The sequence below is a fragment of the Adiantum capillus-veneris genome, chromosome 4 (assembly GCF_014529385.1).
Source record: "Adiantum capillus-veneris isolate H3 chromosome 4, ASM1452938v2, whole genome shotgun sequence".
In the NCBI taxonomy this organism is placed as follows: domain Eukaryota; kingdom Viridiplantae; phylum Streptophyta; class Polypodiopsida; order Polypodiales; family Pteridaceae; genus Adiantum; species Adiantum capillus-veneris.
The window spans coordinates 145,788,810-145,801,820 of NC_140934.1; the positions used below are offsets into that span (position 1 = coordinate 145,788,810).

The 13,011-nt window shown below is 38.9% G+C and overlaps 1 protein-coding gene across 1 annotated transcript; it reads right to left on the reverse strand.

Moving 5' to 3' along the window:
• Window positions 1-5,565: 5,565 nt before the first annotated feature.
• On the reverse strand, window positions 5,566-12,162 carry LOC147460119 (bidirectional sugar transporter SWEET16-like). Its single transcript, XM_086509963.1, has 6 exons — window positions 12,099-12,162; window positions 11,755-11,940; window positions 10,144-10,354; window positions 9,020-9,178; window positions 6,871-6,990; window positions 5,566-5,920 (listed from the first exon to the last, which is right to left on the reverse strand). The coding sequence occupies exons 2-6, from the start codon at window positions 11,823-11,825 to the stop codon at window positions 5,708-5,710; spliced, it is 774 nt and encodes a 257-aa protein (XP_086366089.1). The 5' UTR covers window positions 11,826-11,940; window positions 12,099-12,162; the 3' UTR covers window positions 5,566-5,707.
• Window positions 12,163-13,011: the final 849 nt, after the last annotated feature.

The following is a 13,011-nucleotide window of genomic DNA, read 5'->3' on the forward strand; positions in this document are numbered from 1 at the left end:
AGTTAAATTACCACAGGGCAAAAAGGCTCTACCTTGTAAATGGGTTTACAGGTATAAGATCACCGCTCATGATAGTCTGCCAAAGTACAAAGCAAGGCTTGTTGCCAAGGGCTTTAAGCAAGAACAAGGCATTGACTTTGATGAAGTCTTCTCTCCGGTGGTCAAGATGACTACATTGAGATGCTTTCTTGCATTGGTTGCCATATTAGATTTTGTGTTGCACCAAATGGATGTCAAGACAATGTTCTTGCATGGTGATTTAGATGTGGAAATTTACATGCAGCAGCCAGAAGTGTTTGTTGAGAAAGGCAAGGAAGATTTGGTATGCCAGTTGTTAAAGAGTCTTTATGGCTTAAAACAATCACCGAGGGCATGGTACCATAAGTTCCACAAGTTTATGCTTTCTCAAGGCTACAAACGTAGTGAGTTTGATCACTGTCTATATACAAAGAAGGCTAAGGATGGCAGTTGGTTGATCCTTATTTTGTATGTGGATGACATGTTGATTGCTGGCAAGCACTTGGAAGAAATTTCAGCTTTGAAGTCAAAGATGGAAAAATCGTTTGACATGAAAGACATGGGTGAGGCAAGTCATATACTTGGTATGCGCATTGAGAGAGACAGATCAAAGAAGTTGATTTGGTTATCTCAAGCAGAGTATATTGACAAGGTTTTGCAACGTTTCAATATGGAAAAGGGAAAGGCATTGAGTGTTCCATTGCCACCATATGTGAAACTTAGCAAACAAGATTGTCCTGTGTCTGAGGAACAACAGGCTGAAATGGATAAGATTCCATATGCGTCTGCAGTGGGTAGTTTGATGTATGCAATGATTGCTACTCGCCCAGACATTGCATTTGCAGTGGGAGTAGTAAGTCGATACATGTCAAACCCAGGCAAGAAACATTGGGAGGCAGTGAAAGGAATATTGAGATACCTGAAAGCTAGTATGCGTATATGCTATGGGAGTCAGGAGCTAAGTGTAAAGGGTTTTACAGACTCGGATTATGCAGGTGACTTAGACAACCGAAGGTCTACGTCAGGGTATGTCTTTACCTTGGTTGGTAGAGCAATATCATGGCGTTCTAGATTACAAGATTGTGTTACTCAGTCTACTACAGAGGCTGAATATGTTGCAACATCAGAGGCATGCAAAGAATCAATTTGGCTTAATCGACTAGTAACAGATTTGGGAATCAAAGAAGAGATGCCTGTGTTATATTGTGATAGTCAAAGTGCTATACAATTGGCTCACAACCCAGTTTATCACTCAAAGACAAAGCATGTGGATGTGAAGTATCATTTCATCAGGGAAATGCTCGAGGATAAGCAACTTTAGCTTGTCAAAGTTCACACCACAGAAAATCATGCTGATCTACTTACAAAAGGACTTCCCTCAGAGAGCTTTGCGCATTTTCGCAAGCAGTTAGGTGTAGGGTAGTACATCACTTCTCTACATCTCTTGTATATTAGCTTGTATAGTAGCTTCTCTCACACTTAAAGTACCACATTGGACTTTAAGTGGGAGGTTGTTGGGGTATAAAGCCCAATGTGGTCGCCCAGGTAAGTGGGCGGGCCGCCAGGTATGTACACATATTCTTTTGTTAAAACCTAATAAGAACTCACTATGCTCTACACATTGCAGTAGAGCGAGTTCACCATATCGTCGTGCTCTTCTTCTCGCACTCTCTCTCGCGTCGCACTTTCGCTCGTACTCCTTCACTGATGAGGAAGTGCAAAAGTGCTGCTAGGGCTTTGGAATGGGGAGAAGTAACGAGAAACTTTAAGAAGTCCATATTGCATTGGTCCCCTTGGCTCTCTAAAATATTGGGGCTACCGCAAAGCCCTTACTGGATAGAAATGGCCAGGAAGGTGAATAATAAGGGACTCGTTTGACTAGAGAAATCCTGGGATGACAACAGGAAGTGCTGGAAAACTGCTGACTATTTAGCCATCCGATTTCAGCTGGATGGCTTTGAGATCTTACTAGTCTATAGGGTGATTAAAGAGCTTGATAAGGTGGTGATTCCGATTTGTGAATCCAACTTTGAATGGGATGGTTGGAGATGGCCCAGGAGTAGCCTCTTTTGGAAACCACACTCTAAAGGCATTTACCATGCATTAATGCACAAGGCTAATTGGTGTAGCCCCCTCAACAAATTATGGAAGAGGCACTGGATGGAAAAACGGTGGGAGGGAGTCATGGAGAACATCTAGAAGCCAAGATGGCCTCAGTATATGAAGATATTTCTGTGGAAAGTGATGTGGGGTGCTCTGTCGACGGGCGTAAAGATATATGAAAGAGGCATCGGGTTCGATCGTTGCTCGGGGTGCAGAATTGCCAGTGAAGACCTAGCCCACCTTTTCATGGGATGCCAGGCAATCAGGGGCATGGTTGGGAAAATATGCAAGTGCATTCAAAGGACATGGAAAATTAAGTTCTTCAAGAATGATCTGTTCTTTGGTAGTAACAGGATGGGAAGTCCTGCTCTTCTCGTCTGCTCTCAAATAATCAGGTACTACTTCTTGCACCATATTTGGCAAGCAAGGAACCGCCGCTTGTTTGAGGGGGATCTAGCTGTGGCAAGCTTTTGTGAAATCATGCAAGAGAGTAGAGTGATGATCCACATGATTGGAGGCAAACAAACCTTAGAAGACTAGTCTAGAACAATACATAACATCTTGTAATAAGGAAAGCCGGTGAGTAGGAGTGGTTTCTCTACCAAGCAGATAACTTGTAATCCTTTGACCCTCAAGGCTCGATGTGAGCTCGAGGATTGGTGTATATTTCTGTTCTTAATACTATCCACTCACAATTGTGAGTTTTGCCAAAAAAAAAAAAAAAGACAGATTATCTTTGAATACAAGAAGCTAAAACTAGAATTTGAGTTGGTTATGTAGGCTTTGGAGATGAATTGCTTCATTGTTTTTAGACATAATGTGTCATGTATGCTTATATACATATAACATACTTATGTATGTATGTACACACACACACACACACACACACACACACACACACACACACACACACACATATACAAAGAGAGAGCTTTACATCTTTAAAAAAACTATAATTTCAACAAAACATCTATTCATAGAGTCTTGAACTCAAGCACACATTGTGTGTGTGTGTGTGTGTGTGTGTGAGAGAGAGAGAGAGAGAGAGAGAGAGAGAGAGACTTATGTGTATCATTTCTACATCATTCCAATTTTTATTAGATGCTTCAAATCTTTGAAATAATTTGAGGTTTTTTCTATGATGTTAGAATATTCTATAACTTCTTTATTGATGTCGATGGTGGCATCTCCTTTATTGGTCTTAAAGTTTCCATAAAGAAGATGCTTCCCTACTATGGATATAATGGTGACAACTAACAAATTGAGTCCATGAAGTTTCTAGGAGAGAAAGAAATGCAGGGCGTGATCCATGGTAAAATGTAAGAAAATAAAGTTGACGTGATCAAAAGTTGAACACTAAAGTAGGGTATGGTATTCATGCTCTCAAAGTTTGAAAGGATATAATGTGCATACAGAAAGACTCTCTCCTACATTGCCTCAATGTTAGGTCTCACATGTAAGGGAGCAGGAGATAAGGAGCTAAGCCAAATAGTTGGTATGATATAGATTGTGCATAAGGGAATAGTCTCAAGCATGTAAATAGTTGAATACAATATGCTCTCACAAAGAGGAACATGATTTTGTAATTCAAGGAGAGAGGGAGAGAAAGATCAATGGAATGCATGATTTTAGGTCATTGATTTCATTTTGCACCACATCCTTCAATTTAACATAATGGCCAAAACACTTACAAAAATAAACAACTAAGCAACCTTATTTTACTTTCAATTCTATCACATCTAAAGATACAAATGACGTGAAAGTGTAAATGAACAAATAGTGTGAACCTTATTGTATTTAGCTACATATGCATTACTGTGATTAGGTGATGATTTAAACCATTACTATGCTTGTGCAAAAAACATAGATAGAGATGCAAGCGAGTAATCTAGAAACATAGATGGAAGGGTCAATCACAATCTTAAAAAGCCAACTCATCTCTTTGAAACTTGAAACTTTCTTGGTACATTGAAAACTCTGAACCCTAATCTTTTCTTACACAATGTAACAGCCATTGGTACTCATCTTTAATAACTTTATAGCTTACCCAGTTTGTACTCCTTGACTTGGTAGCGCTTTTGTCAACCCTAGGTAGACCAAAGAAAAGACATCCTTCTTATTATATAGAAAGTTATGATGTGCAATACTACCATGTCTTGCTCATAAGAAAGACACAAGGATAGAAGCAAGTAAGAGAGTGGAGTAGAGACATTGAATCCAATTGTGTTCCTATCATTGAAACCAAATCTAAAACCCACTCCATTTTCAAAAAAAGTTATTCACATTGACTTCTTTTAGTATTCATATTTTCACACCATGCTAACTTATCTAATCTCTATCATCAAGTTTGGTAGCATTGATAGATTGAGATACACCAAAAGGAGGACTCTCTCTCTCTCTCTCTCTCTCTCTCTCTCTCTCTCTCTCTCTCTCTACACATATGTATATGTGTGTGTGTGTGTGTGTGTGTGTGTGTGTGTGTGTGTGTGTGTATATATATATATATATATATATATATATACCCACCCCAATAGAAGGAGAGCACTCCTAAGTTTGTTGAACAAAGGCTAGCACCTCTTGAAAGATAATGTTTATAAGAACCTTCCAAGCTTGGTTAAAAAGTATGCTTTGCATCGTCTTACATATAGACGAAAAGGAGGACTCTCTCTCTCTCTCTCTCTCTCTCTCTCTCTCTCTCTCTCTCTCTCTCTACCGACCCCAATAGAAGGAGAGCATTCGTAAGTTTGTTGAACAAAGGCTAGCACCTTATGAAAGATAATGCTTATGAGAAGCTCCCAAGCTTGGTTTTAAAGAACGCTTTGAGCATCTTACATATATTCATGTTTGTTAAAATCTATCAAGAGGTTGTGTCATGCATCATTTTTAGAAATACAATAGAATATACATGTAGAAAGAGAGTATTGATAGTGTTCTAATTGGAGCATAAGATAGCCCTATGAGAATACATGACATGTTTCCTTGACCGCAGCAACGCACGGGTCTCATACTATTTAATCATAAATAGCAATCAATAGCTTAAAGTTTGTAAATCTACCCTTCACATTAAGGGCTAAGTAAAAAATTTCTTTTAAACACTACCCCCCTCTCTCTCTCTCTCATTATTATTATGAGTTTTAACCTTTTGAAATTAGATTTTTAACTCTCATGACCCCCAATAGTCACTTTTTTGCCTTTTCAAGGTCCATGTGGAGACTTCACCTTGTTTCTTAAAGATTCTCTCTGAGTCTATCAATTTTACCGAACTCTTATATCTACTCCCTCCTTTAATAATAGGCAAGAGTGTAGCTTGGGCAGATCCTTTTCACAAGTTGCATTTTAAGTGAGAAGATCTCAGCTAAAGAAGCACGTAGAAGAGTCCTAGATAGGTTCCATGTTGAATTTTTCATTTAATAAGTTTCTTGGACCACAAAATCCTATTTATGACAAATCTTTAATTATGCATCAATGGATATGACATGATTGAGCATCAGAAAAGAAGGCTTGAAATTTACAACAAGGGCGTAAAATCCTAAATAACATTAGCAATTAGATCATAGAAATGTTTGTATTTCAAGATTGCTATATTTTACTTTGTTGGAGGTAAAGGATGCATATGGCTCATATCAATCGCATGGTCAACAACTTTTACTCCATCCACAACAGGTACTTTGGTGCAACAGGATGCCTTCATTGTACAGTCAGTGTGTTGTAAGTACTTTGCCTCATCTCTATACCTTGAGTAATACGCATACAATGACAGTTGTAGGATGCCAAATATTGAGCCAATAGAGTTTGAGGCCTGAAAATATTTGCCAAATATACAAGTTTACTACAACAAAAATCATCTTCCTTGCACATATGTATTTAAAAATAAAATTGCTCTCATTGCCTTCTAAAAGTGTGGACTTTCATTGAAATTCTATTTACTTTTCTATTAAGAAAAACTCTTTTATAATTTTTTTCTCGCATTAAAGTTACAAAATTTTCCTGAGAAAGAGCTTAGCTATTCCAGATGTCCTTTTAATGAAACAATGGCTCTACAAAGTGGTTCAAAATTTCTGCCTTTTGCAAACTAAATCAGTAAGTATATTCATTTTCCACTATTCCATGTCCTTTTCATGCAATAATGATTCTAGAAAGCGTTTCAAAACTTTTGGCCTTTTTGCAAGCTAAAATTAGTAAAAGCATATCCATATTCCACTAATAATACTTTTAGTTTTATGTTGTTTTTTGTACTTTTCAAAGATTTGACGGTTTAATGTGGAATATTTATGATGCTAAAACAATGTTAAAGGTAACAATTTCATAATTAGAGGTTCCTTTTGTGCCACGTTCTGTCGTTTAAGATAGTACAGTTTCTACAAAAAGCAAGCCAACTATGTCAATGTTCCATAAAATGAAGCTTCAACATGTCATTCAATTGAAGCTCTTGTGAGTCTCTGGTGGTACCTAACCAAGGTGATGGTGGTTTTTGATATTCCGAGGGTGGCTCCCTTGCCATCTAATTTAAATTGTTGTAAGTGGTATAATCATTTTGGTCGTTTGTTTTGGGGTGGTTCCTCTATCAGCCAGTGTATTTGATGATTTGTTATGTCTCTGTGATGCCGTGGCTCACTCTAAGCATGGCTACTGTTGTAATTCTTTTGTATCTCTGCTAATACATCTACTACTCATGTATGTGAGTACTGCAAACAAGAAATGAAGCTTCAACATAGAATATTAATACTTCTTGCATTGTTAGGTACTCACCACAAGGAAGGGGTCCCTTATTACCAATGCATATGCTAGCCAAACTCCTGCTGAGATTGAAAGAAAGAAGCACAACCAGAATGGCATGTACTCTACACTCTTTGTTTTGATCACAAGTCTCTAGAATCACACACAAAAAGAAAAAACTTATCAAGATTAAGAAATAGAAAAAGATCCTTAAAACTGTGTGAAAAGGTTCTAGATCTAATCTACTAACATAATATGGTGGAAGGGGGAGCCCTTTATACGTGTCGCAATCTGCAACCTGAAGGCTAAAGTCCAAAACTAAAAAAAAAGCCCCTTTGCACGTGATAAAGAGGGAGAGACGGGGGGGGGGGGGGGGGGGGGGGGGGAGAGGCCGCCGAAGGGGGTCGGCCATACTAGTGACTTCTAATTTCAAAGCCATATGGGTATTTATTTTACAACATGCTGTGTCTACCTAATCTCATATTAAAGATATCATTAACAATTGGCACCCTATCAAACCATATACCTCATTTATGGTACTTTTTGACATGAAATTGCACTTCAAGGCGTTAAGGATCCACATACAAGCTACTCTACATTGTCACTATTTACAAAACTAAGCATCTATTAGCTAATTAAACCGAATCTCACCATATCCGCGCTGCCCTCGCCAAGGAAAAGAGCTAAAATAGCCCATCCATGTCCTCTGTGTTCCTGCGCGTGCTCCGCAGCTCCATCCCGAATAAGGACAGACCCCCCCCCCCCTTTCAACCCCCCGCCTGCTTCTGAACACCATGTCCTCCAGCTCTGCGCATCCGCTTCAGTCCCGTCCAACGCAGAGCAAGACCATTTCCTGCACAAGAGCTTGGGCTTTTCACCATCGTAATGCGGAGCGCATAGACCTCCGTCCCTTGCCGAACTTGCACACTGCACCCCTCTTCGTGGAGACGATAGAGGACCAGCCCAAAAAATCCCTGCTGCCTCGCCTTCGCTGTCGACATGGCAAAAATATAATCCCCCCTCTCTCTCTACACATGTCCTCCCTCCCTCTTTTCTCCTCAAAGATATGAAGAGCATCTCATGAGATTCTCCCACTTGCAAAATTGGGCCCGCCTATACGTATTCGCACGCAAACACTTGAAACTTTTGTTGGTATCTACTTTTAGACCCATTTAGACAAATGGCAAAAAATAACAAGCTTAGGCATGGTCAAATTTTTGTTGTTAGCTAAAATTAACATAGTGGAAAGAGCTAGCATTTTAAATGTGAAAGAGTCCTTTTATCATGTGGCATTAAAAATGGCACGGCTCGCCTTCTTCTCTCCTCTAGCAAGAAACAATTAAAAACAATGGTTTGCTGAACATACTCTTTCCATTTGGAGAGAGTATCGATAGCCAACAAAAAACAATGGTTTGCTCCAGCTCTTTCCATGCAGTATTCACAAGAAGTTTTGGACAAATTCTCACAATATTTCCCACATTGTGACTTACCTCAACATCATGAGCTTCTATGAGGGAGGCGTCGCATACCTAGCTAGGTATGAGGTGCCTCTCGAGCAGAAGCTCATGATGTTATGCATTGTATGAAAAACACTGAGAAAGACCCCGTTTTCCTACTCACTCAAAAGGGGGGTGAGTTGATATGTTATACTAACAAAATTACAACATACAAACCATTCAATGTACTACCGAAAACAATTTTAAGACGATATTCATCTTTTGAAAAGTGATTCATGCATGTTTGATCGTATGTACAAGTCTTATTCTTATGGGAAAATTACCAAAATACCCCTCTAATTTGTAGAAATTCCCAAAATACCCCTCAAATTTCAAAAATTCCCAAAAATACCCTTGTATCTATTTTGGTTGGATTATTCAAGCTTAACAGTTCTTTATTCTTTTTTGACAATCAAGATCCGTTTTTGAGTGCTTAGCATGTAATTTGTCACAAATCACCTCGCAGAAAAGGGCAATTATATATAAAATTTGAGGGGAATTTTGGGAAATTATGACAAAATATCAGGGGTATTTTGGGAATTTCCACAAATTAGAAGGGTATTTTGGTAATTTGTGGATTCCCAAATCAATCTCATGTATGGTTGCTTTTACTTTTACTCTAGCTTGATATCTTCTACGTGCATTGATAGGCATTGCTTCCCTCCAATATGTTAAAAGAATCTTACCAATACGCTAAGAGGTGAAGCATAGTTGCAAGCTGAGTTTGCAGCACAAAAAACACCCACCACAAGAACACGCGTATTGGCATGGGAAAACCTTAATGTTGAAAATGAAACGGTTCCAAAAAAGAAGCCCACCAATAGAAGCAATCGCGCAGCACTCACCTGTGCCATCCAGATCAATTCCACGGCTTCCACTATTAGAAAATCCTTTATATCACATGCGTTTAAGCAGATTAGCTATCTCTTGATGCATGGTTTGAAATTTTTCCTAGCATAAAGTATTCTTAGCCCCTATCCAACAACTTTTCAAGTTCATAAAATAAGATCTTTTTAGTACATGTTTCAAATTCAACAGTTACAATAAAAATTAAATACACTTCAAAAGGATTTCCTTTCTACTTTTTAGGAAACCAAAGTTAATTCTTTTGCAATTCACACAATATAGGTAAAGAGACAGAGACTTGGACGTGCCTAGAATGTCATAAATTGAGGCAGAGACCAATGTTCTAGAATAGTAATTGGTGAGCTGTGCCAAGTGGCCCGGTCCAACCCTGATATTTTGTCAAAATTTACAAGATACTAAGACCACAATCAAGCATGGATGGAGAGCATGTTTAGCATCATGCGAGCATCTAGGTAGATGCCATCTGACAACTAGAATCAAATAAGGCCATACAAGAAGACCGGATCCGTTGTTATTATCAGTGACAAATTATCGAAACAAGTTATCATCTTTATTTTCAATGGACATGGGTAGACTGTTTTGAATTGACATATTTATCTAGAAGACTATACTTTGATCTGACAGAATCTTATATAACAAAATTAAATTCAAACCCTGTAAACTTTCCAAGTTATCAAGCCTCTACTAAGGAGTCTCAGTGTGTAAGCAAAAAGCAATGCTGTTTCTGGCATCTTACTAAGTGGGCTCTCAAGAAAAGTAGTATGGTTTTCACAAGCATTTAGCTTACAAGGTTTTTATTATATTCCTACCCAAACTTGAGTTGTCAAGGTCTCATCTCTACCCAACTAGAGAGGTGGTTCTCACATTTCAAGTATTGGCTCACAAAATCATTGATGGTTCAATGTGATATCTTGAAAAGTTCAACTTGTTTGCAAAATATTACCCTTTGGGATTTGGAGGCAAAAAGAAGATAGACACATATGTAAGCAACTCCAAAGAAGATCCCCAGGGCACTAATAGAGACCAATAAAGTTTCATCGATCTTTAAAAGGCCGTAATACAACCAAAGTGAGTTGCTTAAAAGGGTTGTTAAGTAAGGGACTACTGAGAATGATTCAGTGGACCTCATCTTTATGATCCGCCAAAATGTGGGCCTGCAAATTTACCATTACAAAACAAATCAAAATTTTGTGACTTACATTCAATCAATTAGGTTAACAAAACAACACATATTTAGACATTTAGCTTGTTATCATATCTGTTTTAGGCATATCCTCCAGGTGTTGCTGGAAACAAGGCTTTATGGGCAAATGAAATCAATTTTACAAGCAGCAAGTGCCCTCTTGGAGCTCATGTTCCACCTTTGTTATCAAGATTAGGAAGCAATATATTCTGCTAGTCATAATACCTCGATATGATGTCCCCACTCAGAAGGTTGAAGGATTTTCTTTGAAGATCTTTAGCCTAATATAGTTTAGTGTCAACATTTATAGAGCAAAGATAACTAAAATTATATTGAAAAACTAAAGAAAACCTGTACTATTTTGATTTACCCTTATGTGTTCTACCTACTTGAACTCGTAGTTAACCTTCTACTTGTTCTGTATTCATTGTATCATGCGAGCAAGAATGCTCGTGCTACTACAATAAAACCTTCTACTTGTTCTCTATTCACTTTTTTTCCCCTTGTTGTGGGTGCGTACATGTGCGTGTGTGTGTGCGCGCTTTTTCTTGTGTGTGTTGGGGGGGGGGGGCTTAATTAATGATAATGCTGATTTTGATTCAATTTTGACATGCCATGCCTTTTAGATTAAGGAAGTTGTGATTACATCTCACTAATTGTAATATGTCAAGATTAGCCTTTTGTGCGGTATATGGAGGGGGTAATGGATATAGGGAGATCTACTTTAATACATCCTTGGCCATCATATGTGTAGTGCTCATTCATATGAGTATCTTTTTGTAACACAATGCAATTTCCTTTGCGCGGTGATACAATCGACGTCCGTGAGTGCTACTAGGGTCACTTGGAAACATTCAAATCCATGACGAGGTCACGGAGGATGAATGCTCAATTAACCAAGCTAGCTCCTTTGGACATTCATATGAGTATCTTTAAAAGTTCTTTTCTTGATTTTTCCTCTTGCTAGCAATTGAGCTCCCCTCAAAGCCACACAAACACTTCAACAATGCACTCCTACCTTCTGGGCAAAAGGATGAGGAGTACAAGAATATCCTTTTGCAAATATAAGTTTGAATATGTACTTTTGTCTAATCTTATACCAGAAAAGAAAATTTGAATAGATGCTCTCTTTCTTGCCTTGGACATTTGGGAAGTCCAAGCTTTAATATAATGGACTTGAACCTTCACCACAGGGGCTAGATGAAGACCTTAAAAGAAATACTACATGTGTCTTTATCGTATTTGAGTAAGGTGGCTCTAAAGTCTATGTGTGGTGTGTGTGTGTGTGTGTGTGTGAGAGAGAGAGAGAGAGAGAGAGAGAGAGAGAGAGAGAGAGAGAGAGAGAGAGAGAGAGAGAGAGAGAGATCTTACAAGGGAGATGCGAAAACAAGGACTTGAATCACGTTTCCTGCAATGCCCAAAATCAAACCCAACATCTCCATTGTGTGTACGTGGGTATTGAGCTATAATCAACACATTTGAAAACAATATACAATCATCTGTGGAGATTCCAACTCTTCCTTTCTTCTCTCAGATATGTGGAGAGTATCGCCCCTCCTTAGACACAAAACAAAAAGTGGGTAAGTGAAGCAAAGCCGCTCCCATTAATTAGAAAATACTAAGCTCCTCTCTCTCTCTCTCTCTCTCTCTCTCTCTCTCTCTCTCTCTCTCGCACACACACACACACACACACAAGTTTTCAAAGCAAGAGTTACCCAATGAGGGAAGGGAGCTAGAAGCTGAAACGAGGACAATGTGGAGTGCAAACATGCCTTAAATAGAAGTTGTGGAGACTAGACAATGTAGATTTCACGTGGGGGTGGTGGTGGTGATGAGAAAGACATCAAAAGGAACTCCCATAGAAGTGGACAGAGCGTTTCCGCTAACGTCCTCCACTCCAAATACACTTGATAAGTTGATTAAGAGGATATGGGAGGAGGAAAAGGAGCTCTCTCCTTGTGTAAAAGTAGGGCTACCGTTACATTCCCCAAACTTATGGATATCAAAAGATATGGCATTAAGCACAATCTGTATTTTGAGGTGATAGAATATGTGGAGTGCGAGTTAAAGTGGGAACCATAGCAACGGCTTTCCATTTTAAACCAGAAAGTCGTCTGCTGTTGCAAAATAGCGGGTCGAGGATGGACATGGCCAAGAGTTCGCAGGTCGTGAGAGCGGGAGTGAGGATGGACATGTCCAGGGCCTCGCACGGTTTGTTCCTTCTGTGCACGACGGCACTGTCGTCTAAATTATAGCAGCCCTTCGTTCCCTCGCAGCAGACAAGTAAGACCAATCTAGCTCTTATGCCACGCCCTCCTTGTATTTGCACAATATTTCTGCCTTGTCACAGGCGATTATTATTCGAGTTTGCACCCTTAGCATTTAAAATTAGGGTTCTGTGCAGTTGTATCACTTTCAGCATATCTGAATAAGTTCTTTTTCCTCAACTTCACCAGTCTGTTTCTACCTCGTATTGTGGTACATATGCAATGCACTTGTATTCATTCATTACTGTGAAAACGTGGCAGGTGAATTGAACGATTGTGTCTAAAAGATGTAATGTTTTGCAATGAACAAGTACCAAGCTATATTGCATCTACAGCTGAGCAAAAGTTTTCTTCATATCAC

Excerpts from the sequence above, each read along its gene's own strand:
- LOC147460119 (XM_086509963.1), bottom strand. The coding sequence starts at position 11,825 with ATGGAGATGTTGGGTTTGATTTTGGGCATTGCAGGAAACGTGATTCAA. Across the intron at positions 10,355-11,754 it reads CTTGTTTTCGCATCTCCCTT|GCCCACATTTTGGCGGATCA; the intron begins GTAAGATCTCTC and ends GTAAATTTGCAG. Across the intron at positions 6,991-9,019 it reads CTTCACCTCTTAGCGTATTG|AGACTTGTGATCAAAACAAA; the intron begins GTAAGATTCTTT and ends GTGTGATTCTAG.